The sequence below is a fragment of the Ambystoma mexicanum genome, chromosome 2q (assembly GCF_040938575.1).
Source record: "Ambystoma mexicanum isolate Mex_15411 chromosome 2q, UKY_AmexF1_1, whole genome shotgun sequence".
NCBI classification, from domain to species: domain Eukaryota; kingdom Metazoa; phylum Chordata; class Amphibia; order Caudata; family Ambystomatidae; genus Ambystoma; species Ambystoma mexicanum.
This window is the reverse complement of record NC_090924.1, coordinates 1,035,360,625-1,035,372,938: the sequence shown is the minus strand read 5'-3', so window position 1 is coordinate 1,035,372,938 and position 12,314 is coordinate 1,035,360,625. Positions and strand designations below refer to the sequence as shown.

The window sequence follows — 12,314 nt, the reverse complement described above, 5'->3', positions numbered from 1 at the left end:
TTCACCCCAAGCGAAACCACCAGTGCATCACCCAAGGTGCTGCCCAAAAAGGTTAATTTTGGCAAGCCCTTACTTGGAAAGGATCTCCTCCAGGGTTTCTCTATTGAGCTCCCACTCATGTGCGTGTGTGATGATTCAGAGGATCCTCCTGAGTCTCCGAATTGGCTGTAGCGGCAAGCAGCTGCCACCATTGCCTCAATGTTGACCATTCAAAAGCATAGGTGTATGGCCATCCTGCACAGGTTCAGTGACAAATGACATAACACAACGTGTTGGTGTAGGGCTAAGGTGAAGACCTGTAAAATCAATCTGCCAATTGATATTAAAAGAAACGCAAAGACAAACTGCTGTGAGTTATAGCAAGCTGATATGGAAGGTTATCTTCAGACCTTCTTGCATACTGCTGCTGACAGATCCATGAAGAATCCCGTTCCCGGGTGACCGATGGCCATGGCTGAAAAAACAGGGACGCTTCAAAGGAATTTGGCCATGCATGGCGGTAGAAGAAAACCCCAGAGTGGGCAGAATATTTTGCCTCATGTTCTCATGAACCTGGACCACTGTCTCCTAAGGGACCACTTAAGTGCACATATATGCAGTCTTGCTTGTGAAACTATGAAGCTGCAGGATGCCATAAAACTTTGCATTCTTAAGAGAATCCAAGCGAGGGGTTCCATGTTTGGGAAGAATAGGTAGAGAGATCAACAGGGGTGCCCCAATGAACTGGAATCACATAGAGGAAGTCGGGAATGACTTTTTTAGGCTGATGGAAAAGCCCAGGGAAATAAGAAGTATCTGGCCGTCAGAATACAGTGTTTGAGGTAAAGAACAATGTTCACCTTCCACCTGCGATGTTGGGTGCCATAACACTGTGACCTTCATTAACACTTGTAGGGCCAAAGTGAGACTGAATAAGTTTACCACAAACCTATAGTGAATTCCTCCCACTACAGTGCAAAGGTTCTTTTTATGTTTGAGATGGATAGTGAGGAGAATATTAAGTCCTGCAGATCTAAACAGATCACTCAATCTTGCAGCTCCAGGATATGACCTATGCTCACCCACTTGAATTCGTCCTACGGGAGAAGCTTCTTGAACTCCAGAATGGGCCCAAGATCCCAGTTCATTTTGGTCAATGAGTAAATAATGGGAACACTCGTCTTTTCTGACTGATGGCAAATGGCCACCGCTCTCTTCAGCACCAGCAACACTTTTCCAAGATGAGCTGGTCCAGAGGTATGTAAAGGTATGTGAGACTGTAGTTTTGGGGCACAAATTGGTGGATGCAATAGTCTGAAGTTATGGCCTCACACTGTTTTTACAAAGCCTTGTCCTGCCCCCGCACAGGACATTTATGAGTACTCAAGAAACCGTTGAATGCACTTGGTGGTCAGTTACTAAATGAGTCGGCAATGTGGATTTGGCCTGCCCAGTCTTCCTCTTACTGAAGTGGCAACAGTAAAGTCTCCATGTTGATTTTGAGTCTTCTACCCTTAACCTGACCCTCTTCACTTCGAGGGACAGAGAAGGTGTGGTAGCTGCTTCTTCTAGATGAGTAAGATGAAGTGGGAGGAGCTGGTAGTCCAAGGGAATTGGCTGTTTCCTTAGAAGCCTTACATTTCTCAAGGCTTTGATCCTCCGGACTACCATCAGGATTAGGCAATGAAAAGACACTTCTAATAATTTGGCCTGAACCTCCCGGGTGATCACTGACATGATTATCTTCATTCATCAAAGACAACAGTGCAAGGACCCCAGGGTCTTTCCATGTAGTCAGTTGTATCAATGGCTTCCTGCCTGTCTGAGGTTAGTAATTACCTGGTCCAAGCATCATGTTTCTTTCATCCCTTGTAATCCCTTGTCAGGTTGCACCAATGGGAAGGCACTACTGTATGGCCTTGCAGTAGCAACCTTGACCAGCAAGCTCTGTGTTGCTGTGACAGTAGATAAGAACATTGCTGTGTCTAATGCTTATGGGCTATAAGTTTGTAAACAGAAGGCAGGATAGAAGGCCTGCTTCACACAATCAAGACAGTCTCAATAAAAGCTTCACTTTGAGGCAGCAAGGTCAGCTGGACTGATTTGGCTTCAGAATGTCAGTGAGTGCATACGTTTTCGTTTCTGCAGTGGGAGCCGGTAAATAAAAGGTACCAAATGTTCTGGCAATTACACTTCTGAAAGCCCCAAAATCTATGCTGATGGCTAGCACAATGGCGATACCTAGTATCTAGTAAGGAAATGCATTAAATCCAATTGTAACTCTTAATCCTTCTGCCATGTTGAATATAGCGGGATTGAATGGGTCATCAACTTAAAATTGGCGCAGGATGGAAACGTTTCCTAGATCACCAGATGGGTTAAGGCAATAAGAGATATGTTCAGCTACATCCTCCTCCTTCTCACCAAAATTGCCTTACAAATGTGCCAATGAGGTGAGTCTGTCAGATGGGACCTAACCTTGGGCTTCTGGCTCCAGCACAGATAACCAGCAATGGCCCTAATGGAGCTGGCTACAAAGCCACCAAAGGGTTACCAGTAGGAAGTGACGTCAGAGGCAGTGACATCACCAAAACCATCTTTCTCAATGCCAATCTTAGAATAGAGGACTTAGGCTTGCAGTGCCAAGTTTCTGAGATCCCTCTTCTATCACGTAGAAGATGCCCTGAAGTTAAAGTCATCTGGAGAAAGCCTGCTGGAAGAACTCTGATGGCCTGCAACTCGTAAGTGTGGATGCTAAGGGAGGGTGTACAATCTGTGGTGTGGAATCTTCATCTGTATCAACTTCGATATCTGCTCTGAAGGTGCTGTTTCAGTGATGACGAGAAGTGTGTGGAAAAGCAAGAAGACTCACTGTACGATCAATGATGTTTCACCTTTTCCTTGTCACTTTCCCTCTCGTGAATCCTTGAGAGATGTTCCAGAGCTAAGTTCTCTTTATGTTCTCTGGAGCCAACTTCTTAGAATACTTTGCCAGTATTCTCTCCCTACTGATGGGCCAAAAATATCTTAGCCACTCGTTCTCCCGACAGTTTTGGGATCAATCAATAGGCATGACCTGCTCTCTTTGGGGTTGTAGTCGTTGCCAAGTGCCCAACTGCACCACTGGTACAGATGAGATACAGACATGCGTGTCACACTGTTTGCAGGATTGTACGCCATGCTTAGATGGTGACATGTCAAGGTTATGTCAGAAAAAGTAACTTCTAAAATTAATGCTGTGTGTGTGTGAAGCAAAGAAGAACTGATGTAACAACCTGCACACTGCTTCTTACACAGACGCACATGCAAAAAACACGCAATGCCACACAATGACAATTCCAGTGTCAATGGCATGAAGGGTCCATGATGGAGTTAGCCACTGGGCTATGCGGCGGCCCCTGTGGCTGTTGAAAACATTTTGCAGACTAGACTGCATGTGGAAGATATTTTCAAAGATGCAGAATCTGTGTGAGGATTATATCTATTGGAAATTAGGTGCCTCGAATAAATGTGTTCTCTCTAAAGGGCCCATGCTGGCCACCAGGCATAGTTTGAGTGCATCAACTAAGTAAGCTGATCATTTGCAAAGCAAATCTCTGGTATCATCCATCCAACTGAAAACTTGCAAAACCATCTAAGTAAAGGAAACCACAACGCTTACTCCTGCAATCAGGCTGGACTCTGTTGCATGGTTACCATCAACTCCACAAATAGGAATGTGAGGAACCTAAAATCAGAGCCCGGTCCCGCACTGCACCAGTCACTGCACACACTCATCTAATTTTAGAGCAATCTAGCCTCAGTGACAAGTACCAAGTGCCAGCTCAAAGCTCCTCGCTTACTCCACGATACTCCAGCTAGTAGCCACATTAAGAAATCTGTATTTAGGGCACCATCAACGCATAACCATACTCTGGTCCATCAGATACCTGAGTTGAGCAGAAACTGTGCTTTCAGACAAGGCTATAGGGCTGAGAAGTCATACCAATAGCAGGTTTGTGCTATAAAAAATTGTGAAATCACGACACTTCATACAGGTGAGGGTTTCAACATATTCTTTATTCAGTATCTTGGATCAGCCCGTGCCCTTCTGCTTTGTCAACTGCCTTCACTGGAACCCTTCCATCCCCACATTCCACATAATATTCTATGTAACCATGGACGTTAAACATGCATCCCCTAACGTGAGACACAACACAAACACGGTTGCCAGTCATTTGGTCGAAATCAATTGGTCGACTGGACAACTGGTCGAATCAATTTGGTCGAAAACCAAATGGTCGAATTTTTTTTTTTTTTTTTTTTTTACCCCTTTTTTTTTTTTTTGGGGGGGTCCCCCCCAACCCCCTTTTTTTTCTTTCTTTTTTTTTTTTTAACACGAAAACCCACAAAACACATATATAAATAAAAAAAAAAAAATTCGACCATTTGGTTTTCGACCAAATGACGTCGACCAAATTGCAGTCGACCAGTTTGTAGTCGACCAAATGACTGGACACCCACAAACACCATTGGCAACTCAGGTTTCTTCATCCAGTGCTGGCTTTGGGAGCATTTACGTTTGGTCTGATGAAAAGACAATTTGCCCTTTAACAAATCTCAACATTCAAACAATTAGAAAAACCTACTGACATTACAAGACTAAATCTACCAGCAAAAAGGCCTGTTACATCCGTAGGTTGGTCTACAAAGTTAGACCTCAAGAATGTTATGTTCGAAGGACATCAGAAGTATTTGAAATTCACAAATAGCCTACAGTTGTGGCAATACAGTGACCTTTCTTTTACTCTTTTATCCACCCATTTTCTCCAAATTGCTAAAACAGGTTACATCTTCCCTGCATATCAAAGAGGCTTTCATGATTATACACCAATATCCTTATAATGGCACGGCTAAAAGATCCGTTGGTACTTCATGTGGCCTGGCCCATGGATCTACTTCACATTGTGAGACTTGTGGTTAAAAAAAGGCTTAAAGAATTACCACAGACAGATGAAAGTTAAAAGAACTTTTTCAAACGATGAAGATTTGCCTGATAGAAAAAACGTTTAGGGTGTCTTCTGGAAGCTTGATTCCTTTCACCAAGAAGACCTGGAGACAAGACTTTATTCAGGACATTTTTCAAAGGCATCTTCATTGCAGGACGCGCTTGCATTTGAATTCATCTTGCTAGAGGCAGGATCTTTGGTAGGAAGTCTTATGTTTATTGAGCAGTACTTTACTGATGTTTTTATTTAAGTATGTATGGTTTATAACAAACCTTAATATTTCATGTCATCAATATTTACCTGACCTACCTGTCTGCTGTACCGACTGGTTGCTTGGCTACCCTTAGAGTCTCACTGGGTACCAGACTCTTTCTTGATCAGTCACCCTTGCACTGCCTCCGGATCTACCACACACGTAGGGGCTGTAACTGTAACCCTACAGTCCTTTGTTCTCCTTGCACTACCCAGAGCCGCCCTGCACTGGATGCACTTACTCCAAGCATTGCTGCCCTGTTTTCCCCTCCCCTCTCCCTTGCACTCCCCCCTCCCTTTCCCTTGCACTTCTCGTTCACGTACTTGCACGATCTGAATGACACATGGCCTAGTTAGATTGTTTGTCTTGCCCTACCTCTGTCTTCCCTCCCTTGTCTTGTGGCACCTAGAAACACTTGTGTACAGGCGTGTTATAAATGACTTATCATATCATATCATAATTAACATTTACACAATCACACCAACATAATAATCCTAGTTACATCATCATACAGTTAATAATGAAATCATTAAAAGCAACAATATATACATGGGGGCATCTAAAACCCATTAATAAAAACCTCTCCTAACATTTCATACACTTCCTTAATAAAATATACTAGTGAAATAATGATCTGTTTTCTATTTCCCACAAACAGCATAGCCCATAATAAGTCTGCTTGGCCCGCTGTCAAAGTCAGCTACACATTTGTTGATTTGAGCCAACGATCTCTAGCCGCACCTGTTCCCTGGCACTCAATGACCAAATATTTCCAAGATTCAACGCTTCCAGACCTGCAAAGGCGACACCCTCTATCCTCATATAAATATACACGTCTGGATCCCACAGCATCCAAAGTGCATGATGTGTTCAACATGAATCTCAACTATGTAGCCCTAACTCTATGACTCTATGATCTATAAATAAGATTACATAACCAGGAAGTGTGTCAAATCTATTATTTAGATACTTAAATGGCAAATTATGTTTTCTACATCAAGAGAAAAAGCACAGATCGCCATTGTCCAATACTTAAGAATGGTTTTGCCTGTTGTAGCTGCCTCAAATTAATTTTGTATGGGTTCCCATTGGTTCATGAGAGGCGTTGTGCTTGGTCATTTTAAGAAATGTAAAGCATTTTTGTTTTTATTCATTGTTTGTGTATGTTTATCTTTTGTACCCCATGTATTTTATTCTCTTTTCTCCTTTTTGCTGCTTTTACTGCTTCTATATAATTGTGTATTTTCGTATATATTTGAAAAGTTGTGTATCAACTAAATCAAATTAAATTTAAAAAAAAAAGATACTTAAATTGCCTATATCCCTTTTACTTCTGTATGCCATGGCATTGCTTACACCAATCCAACATTCTTACTTTCCTTTTAATTAGATTTGGATTGGTCATCTAATCATCAAGAGTAGCCCCAATGTTTTTTAGGGCTAGGAAACATTCGGTATACCAACTATTTTGTTCAATTGGACTTAAAATTGTATTAAATGTCACTAGTTTCTTTTAAGTGACAATTGAGTCCAATGATTGCAATCCAAGTTCGACTTGCAAGAACTTGGATCACTGGGAGTCGAAGACGGCGTTTCCATATCAGACCCTCCATTCTATCTAACGCATATATCTTGGGGAGATTCAGTATCCCCAATCTGTAAATAACATCAGAATTATTTTGCCCATATCATAATCAATAAGTGGTCACAATGAATAAGCGCAATATTTCACATATATTTTACACATTTTTGCTGGCAATTGTGCCACCTTTCCGTGAAGCCTGTCAATGATTTTCCAGGGCCTACAGGTTGAACAAAATGTAAAACCCAAATAAACAACATTGTCAACGGTCCTCAAAGAGGTGCCACCCAAATACCATTTATATCTAATTAATGTCTCACCTTTACTACACAGCATTACAGTGATTTCGATGCACTTATTGTCAACCTATTTTCACTGATGTACCTATCTAAAGCAAGCAATGAGTGAACTAGTCCAATGGGACTCTTATCAAACATCATATTGTCATCTGCAAAAGCAAGTACACCAACTTTAAGGCTCCCAATTTTCTGTGGGATAGATCTTACAATTCAAAGGGCATCAAACAAGTCTGATGTATAAACATTTAAAAGGCGTGGCGCGAGGACGAACCCCTGCCTAAGCCACAGCGATGTATTAACCTTCTTAGTAACATTCCTCAACATGTTTAGCCTAACCTGGACCGTTGTGTCCCAGTGCAAGGTAACCAAGATGTTTAACAACCCCCAGGAATTCCTTACTTATGTAACTTGTACCATAGGAGTGTGCAATCCATGAAATCAAATGCGGATGTGAGGTCCACACATGCCATGTACAAGGTTTGACCCCGACTTTCAAACACATTCGGAAGTAATAGGGTTACAAGGATTCCTTTTAGAGCACACCCCAGGGCCGTCCTAAATCCCGTCTGGAACTTTGGAATGATGTTTGACTCAGGTAGCCATTTTCCAGATCCTGCAAAATTAAGGTGGTAAAAATCTTTCTACAAGTACCTAACAACGCTATTGGGTGATAACTACAAGGATCGTCCCAAGGACGCTTCTTGTAAATTGAGATTATATAACTTTGATGCCACGTCCGTGGCAATGTTTCTGTCGTACTTATTTCACAGAATGATTTGTGTAAGATGTCAGACCATAGTTTAGGGTCCGCCTTCAACGTCAGAATACTTAACCTATCTGGTCCCACTGCCTTAGTTTTCTTAACTTTGTTAAGTAAATTTTCTGTGACCTCTGCCTCAAAATTATTTTTTCAAATAGAGAGTTTTTTTGTGTCATGTACAGTAGAGAGGAGTTGGTTTAGTTCCTGGAGAGGGTGGTTGCTTGAAATGGCAAATACATTTCTGGCTGCCTTCCTGATTTAGTGAGAAGCACCAATCCCAGAAAGTAGCAGATATCGATAAATGGAGATTGGTCGGCAGTAAGGAAGTCCAAGCATATAACATTCTGGGTACGTCTAGCAGAAAACTTTGCAAAGTATAACTTAGTCAACGATTGTTAGAGGCATTCAATTCTTCTTTGCATCATAGACAATATTTCAATGCTTCATTCAATCAAGAAACTTAGTCTCTATTTCCAAGAGCCTATCAGACTTAGCCAACGCTTTGTGGCATTTTTTCACAGGCAGGAGTATTGCCAAATCTTTCTAAAGCGGTAGTTTTCTGAAATCAAGAACATATCAGATGCTAGCAACAATGAAATGTTGGGCCTACTGTGTTCCAGAGGGTCCAGAAGCTGTGGGGCCCATTTAGTGGCAGTAACAGAATTACTGCCCCTTTTTACTGCACTACCAAACTCTGAATGAGCCCCCAGAATTGTATTATCTGGTCTCATTTCCATAGTAGGGAGCAATGTTTTGATTGCAATAATATCATAAAAACATGTGATTTTATTAGTTGTCCAGTAATGCTTCTAACTCTATTCCAAACAAGAGTTCCATACCTTAAACTTTAAAGGGTTAATGTTAATGTACACTTAATGCCGTTTGGGAAAACGTTGCAAAAGTCATCTGTACAGTGCCTATTTTTCCCCTACTTACCGTGCCATATTCTGGGTCATAAAACCTCTGTATCAGCTGGACAGTTGTACTCTTCCCACAGCCACTGCTACCAACTAAGGCAACTGTTTGGCCACTGCGCACCTTTAAATTCAGACCTGTTAAGACCTACAAACAGGGAAAAATAGAACAGGCCTGTTAAGCAAAGAAGGATACATGGCACCCAAGTAGAACTATGAAACTGTGAAAATGGATTGCAATTGGCTTAAATATGCAGGATCAACAAATGTTCAATTGCAAACTTTGCAGGTCATAGTTAAATCGGATAATTAATCATTCATGTACATTTCTATTCACAATTTCACCCAACATATACTTATTTAAACAGTTGGAAAGCATCATATGCACATGAATAAGATTATCCAAGCTCAGTGATTTAGCACATCTCCATCGTAAGTCCATTAAGCTAATGACTTCTACGGGGTAATGTTAACTGGCTGCCCCTCCGATGCCATGTATAAAATATTGAAACTATCAAAATCTTTGGTCTTATTTCACCTAGACATCTTCTTCTCATTTCAGCATTAGATATGTTAACAGATGCCAAACGTTTTATAATGCCGGGTGGACAGACGTGAACAAGGATACATGCGCCATTAAGGCTGGTAGCTACGTGGGAGATGGAATGAGAACTGTGGGAAGTAGCGCCGTGTGGCTGGTGTGAGCACATGACAGGATCATCCCGAAGACCCTTTGGCAGTATAGAATTGGAAGGATATATTGGGATTTGACATGAAGGTATCCGTAGGCATGAAACAGTATTCCACAAATTGAGTATTGAGTGAGTTAATACTTTAAAAATGTAGCATGTGCTACTTTCTCTCTGTAGGCTTTGCTTTCTTCTTTCTGTCGCATGCTTTGAATGAGTGCTTCAGCATTGAGCATGCTTTCCCTTATCAACTGAATTCCAATCACTTAATCCAGACATAATACTAAAGCTTTCTATATTATGCAGAAGCAAGGTATTACACATTGACAAGCACTTCTGGGGATAGAGATTTTAAGCTTCTGTGGCCAGGCCTGAGTAATTCATGCAAAGTGACCCCCCATACTTTTTGGATGCAGCCTCCGCCCTCTTTTTACCCCCTTCATCGCCACGAGCGAGCTTGCTATCTTGAGGTCCAATTGTGCCACATCGAACCACCACACCCCTGCAGCCTTACCTTCCTCCCCACCCCAACTTGGGCAGAACCATTAACTTCCACAAATCACTTTGCATCCTGTTCTCTCTTGCCTAAAGTGCTTACCGGCCTGGTCTCAATTGTGTCCAAACCAACTTGCGCAGAACCAGATCTCTCTGCAATAGGTACCTAACCTCAGCTTGTTTCTCAACACTGAGGCCAGCAATATCAAGCTGTGTGTCACTGTACTATTGTCTGCCCTGCTCAAACTGGTTATTTTTTCTCCTCTACTTAGATTGGCATATGTGTGCATCCCGAAGCTGTTAGATTTGATAAAAGCTACGTTTTTACCCTGATTTTCAGCCTATTTTACAAGTCAAATCTATTTCCTCACCTTTAGGAAAAATCGAATATGCCTAGCCATTATTGTCAGTGTTTAAAAAGTATGCATGCTACTTGCCTGTTGGAAAGTTGAATCTGCTTATCTTCTAACACTGGCCATGTTTTAAACAGAATGCTTTTCACTCGCCTGAAGGAAAAATCAAATCTTTTATTTCTGGCTGTGCCTATCTGCCACTTCTGGCTGTGTTTTTAAAAGTATGCTTTTTACTCACCTGTAGGAAAGTTGAATTTGCCTATCTGTTAATGTTGGTTGTGTTTAAAAAGTATGCTCTTCCTCTTCTATTGTGACTGTCACAGTTCTCTCTTGGCCTGTTGTTTGCATTGCTTTGCCGCTGGTGGTTCGTGCTCTGCAGTGCCCCCCTCACCCAGTCTCTACAATGGTGCTCTCAATTTCCCTCATCTACTCTAACCGCTTCACTATCACCTATCTTACGCCTCTGTCAAAGACTGGAATGAAAAAGTTAAAGAAAGATCTCCTGCTCTCCAACCCTGGCCTGCCTATCACTAATACCTATGTCAATGCTGCTTCCAAGCAGACCCTCACCAATACCTTCTTCTTCATTCATTCTCCAGCCCTCTGGACTACTCACACAGGCTATTTACTTTCCCCTTTCTCTTCCTCTACCATTAATGGAGGCACCCGTTGGAGGTATTCTTGGCATCCTTTGTCTCCTCCAGGGTCCTCATTAAGGTCTATCAGAATGGCACTGTCATGGCCCAGGGCTCTCAACCCGACCTCCTCCTTCTAGATAGCAGTGTTCCATCTCTCCCCAACTTTCTCCTCCCCTGTCCCACCTCTCCTCTGTCAGTCATCCCTCTGGCTCCTCTGTCATCTCCGACGGGTTTACCACTCTCCTGCACCCCTCCTCGGAAGACCTTCAAAAGTGGCAACCTACCCCACTTAGATACACTCAATTCTGGCTCTGCTGTCAAACATTCCTCTGACATCTGCCACCTCCTTGAGGATCTTGACCTAGATGCCCTTGCCCTCACTGAGACATGGTTCATGGACAGCTCTGTCACAAATTGTGACACTCCTCCCTGAGGGTTACAAGATCCTCTCTAAACCCGGGCTTAACAGGCCTGGGGGCGGAGTGGCCCTCATTTTCCCTGAGTGTTTCCCTGCTACTATCCTACCCACTCAGTCCTATTCCTCATTTGAATCCCTTGTCTGCAGACTCAATGTCTCCCTGGCCTCTCTCTCTGACCCTGGCCACCATCTACAGGCCCACTGACCAGGTCTCCCACTTCCTCTCTGAATGGGCTGACATCACCTCCTCTTTCGTGGCCTCCTCCTCCAAGCTTCTCTTCCTTTGAGATTTCAATATTTACCTCGGCTCCCATGATGTGGCCTCTGGTTCTCTCCGAAACCTCTGTGACTCTTTCCCTCTCCATTCTTCCCTTTGGTCCAACACACTCTGCCGTACACACCTTGAATGCTCTCATCTCCTCAGACCTCCCGATCGCCAATCCTCTTGTTAATTCCCTTCTACTGGTCTGATCATGCCCTCCTTTCCTCTCACCTTGACCTCCTTGGTCCTCTGGCTAAGCCTTTGCCGGCACTGCCCGCCTCCTTCTCTCTCATTCAACCGATGAAGCAAGTGTCAGCTGCCGCCTTTGCTGCCACCTTCACTCCCCCTCCTACTCCATCCACTGACTCTCACTCTGACTCAATCCTCTCCAAACTTCAACTCTCCATCTCCAACACTATGGATATCCTTGCTACTGTCATGAGGATCCGCCTGAAGCCTGCTGCCAAGTGTATCTCCTGGTATGACTCTGATCTGGCCGGGTTGAAACGCAAGTGCAGAGTTGCTGAGTGGAAGTGGTAGGCTTCGGGCACATCCTCTGACAAACTGGCCTTCCACCTGCTCCAAAGGCAATACAGACTGTCCATCTGCTTGAAGAAGAGGGCCCATATCCAAGCCTGCATCTCTGCTGCCACTAACAATACAGTGGAACTTTTCAAAATCTGC

General features: G+C 43.0%; 1 protein-coding gene across 3 annotated transcripts in view; it reads right to left on the bottom strand.

Annotated features, from left to right (window-relative positions):
• The window catches only part of ABCB1 (ATP binding cassette subfamily B member 1), a 777,038-nt gene that overhangs the window by 360,258 nt on the left and 404,466 nt on the right, over positions 1–12,314 (bottom strand). For all 3 annotated transcript variants that reach the window (XM_069648389.1, XM_069648388.1, XM_069648387.1), the window contains exon 12: positions 8,798–8,923. In XM_069648389.1, coding sequence (XP_069504490.1) covers positions 8,798–8,923 — 126 coding nt within the window. The remainder of the gene's footprint in view (positions 1–8,797; positions 8,924–12,314) is intronic.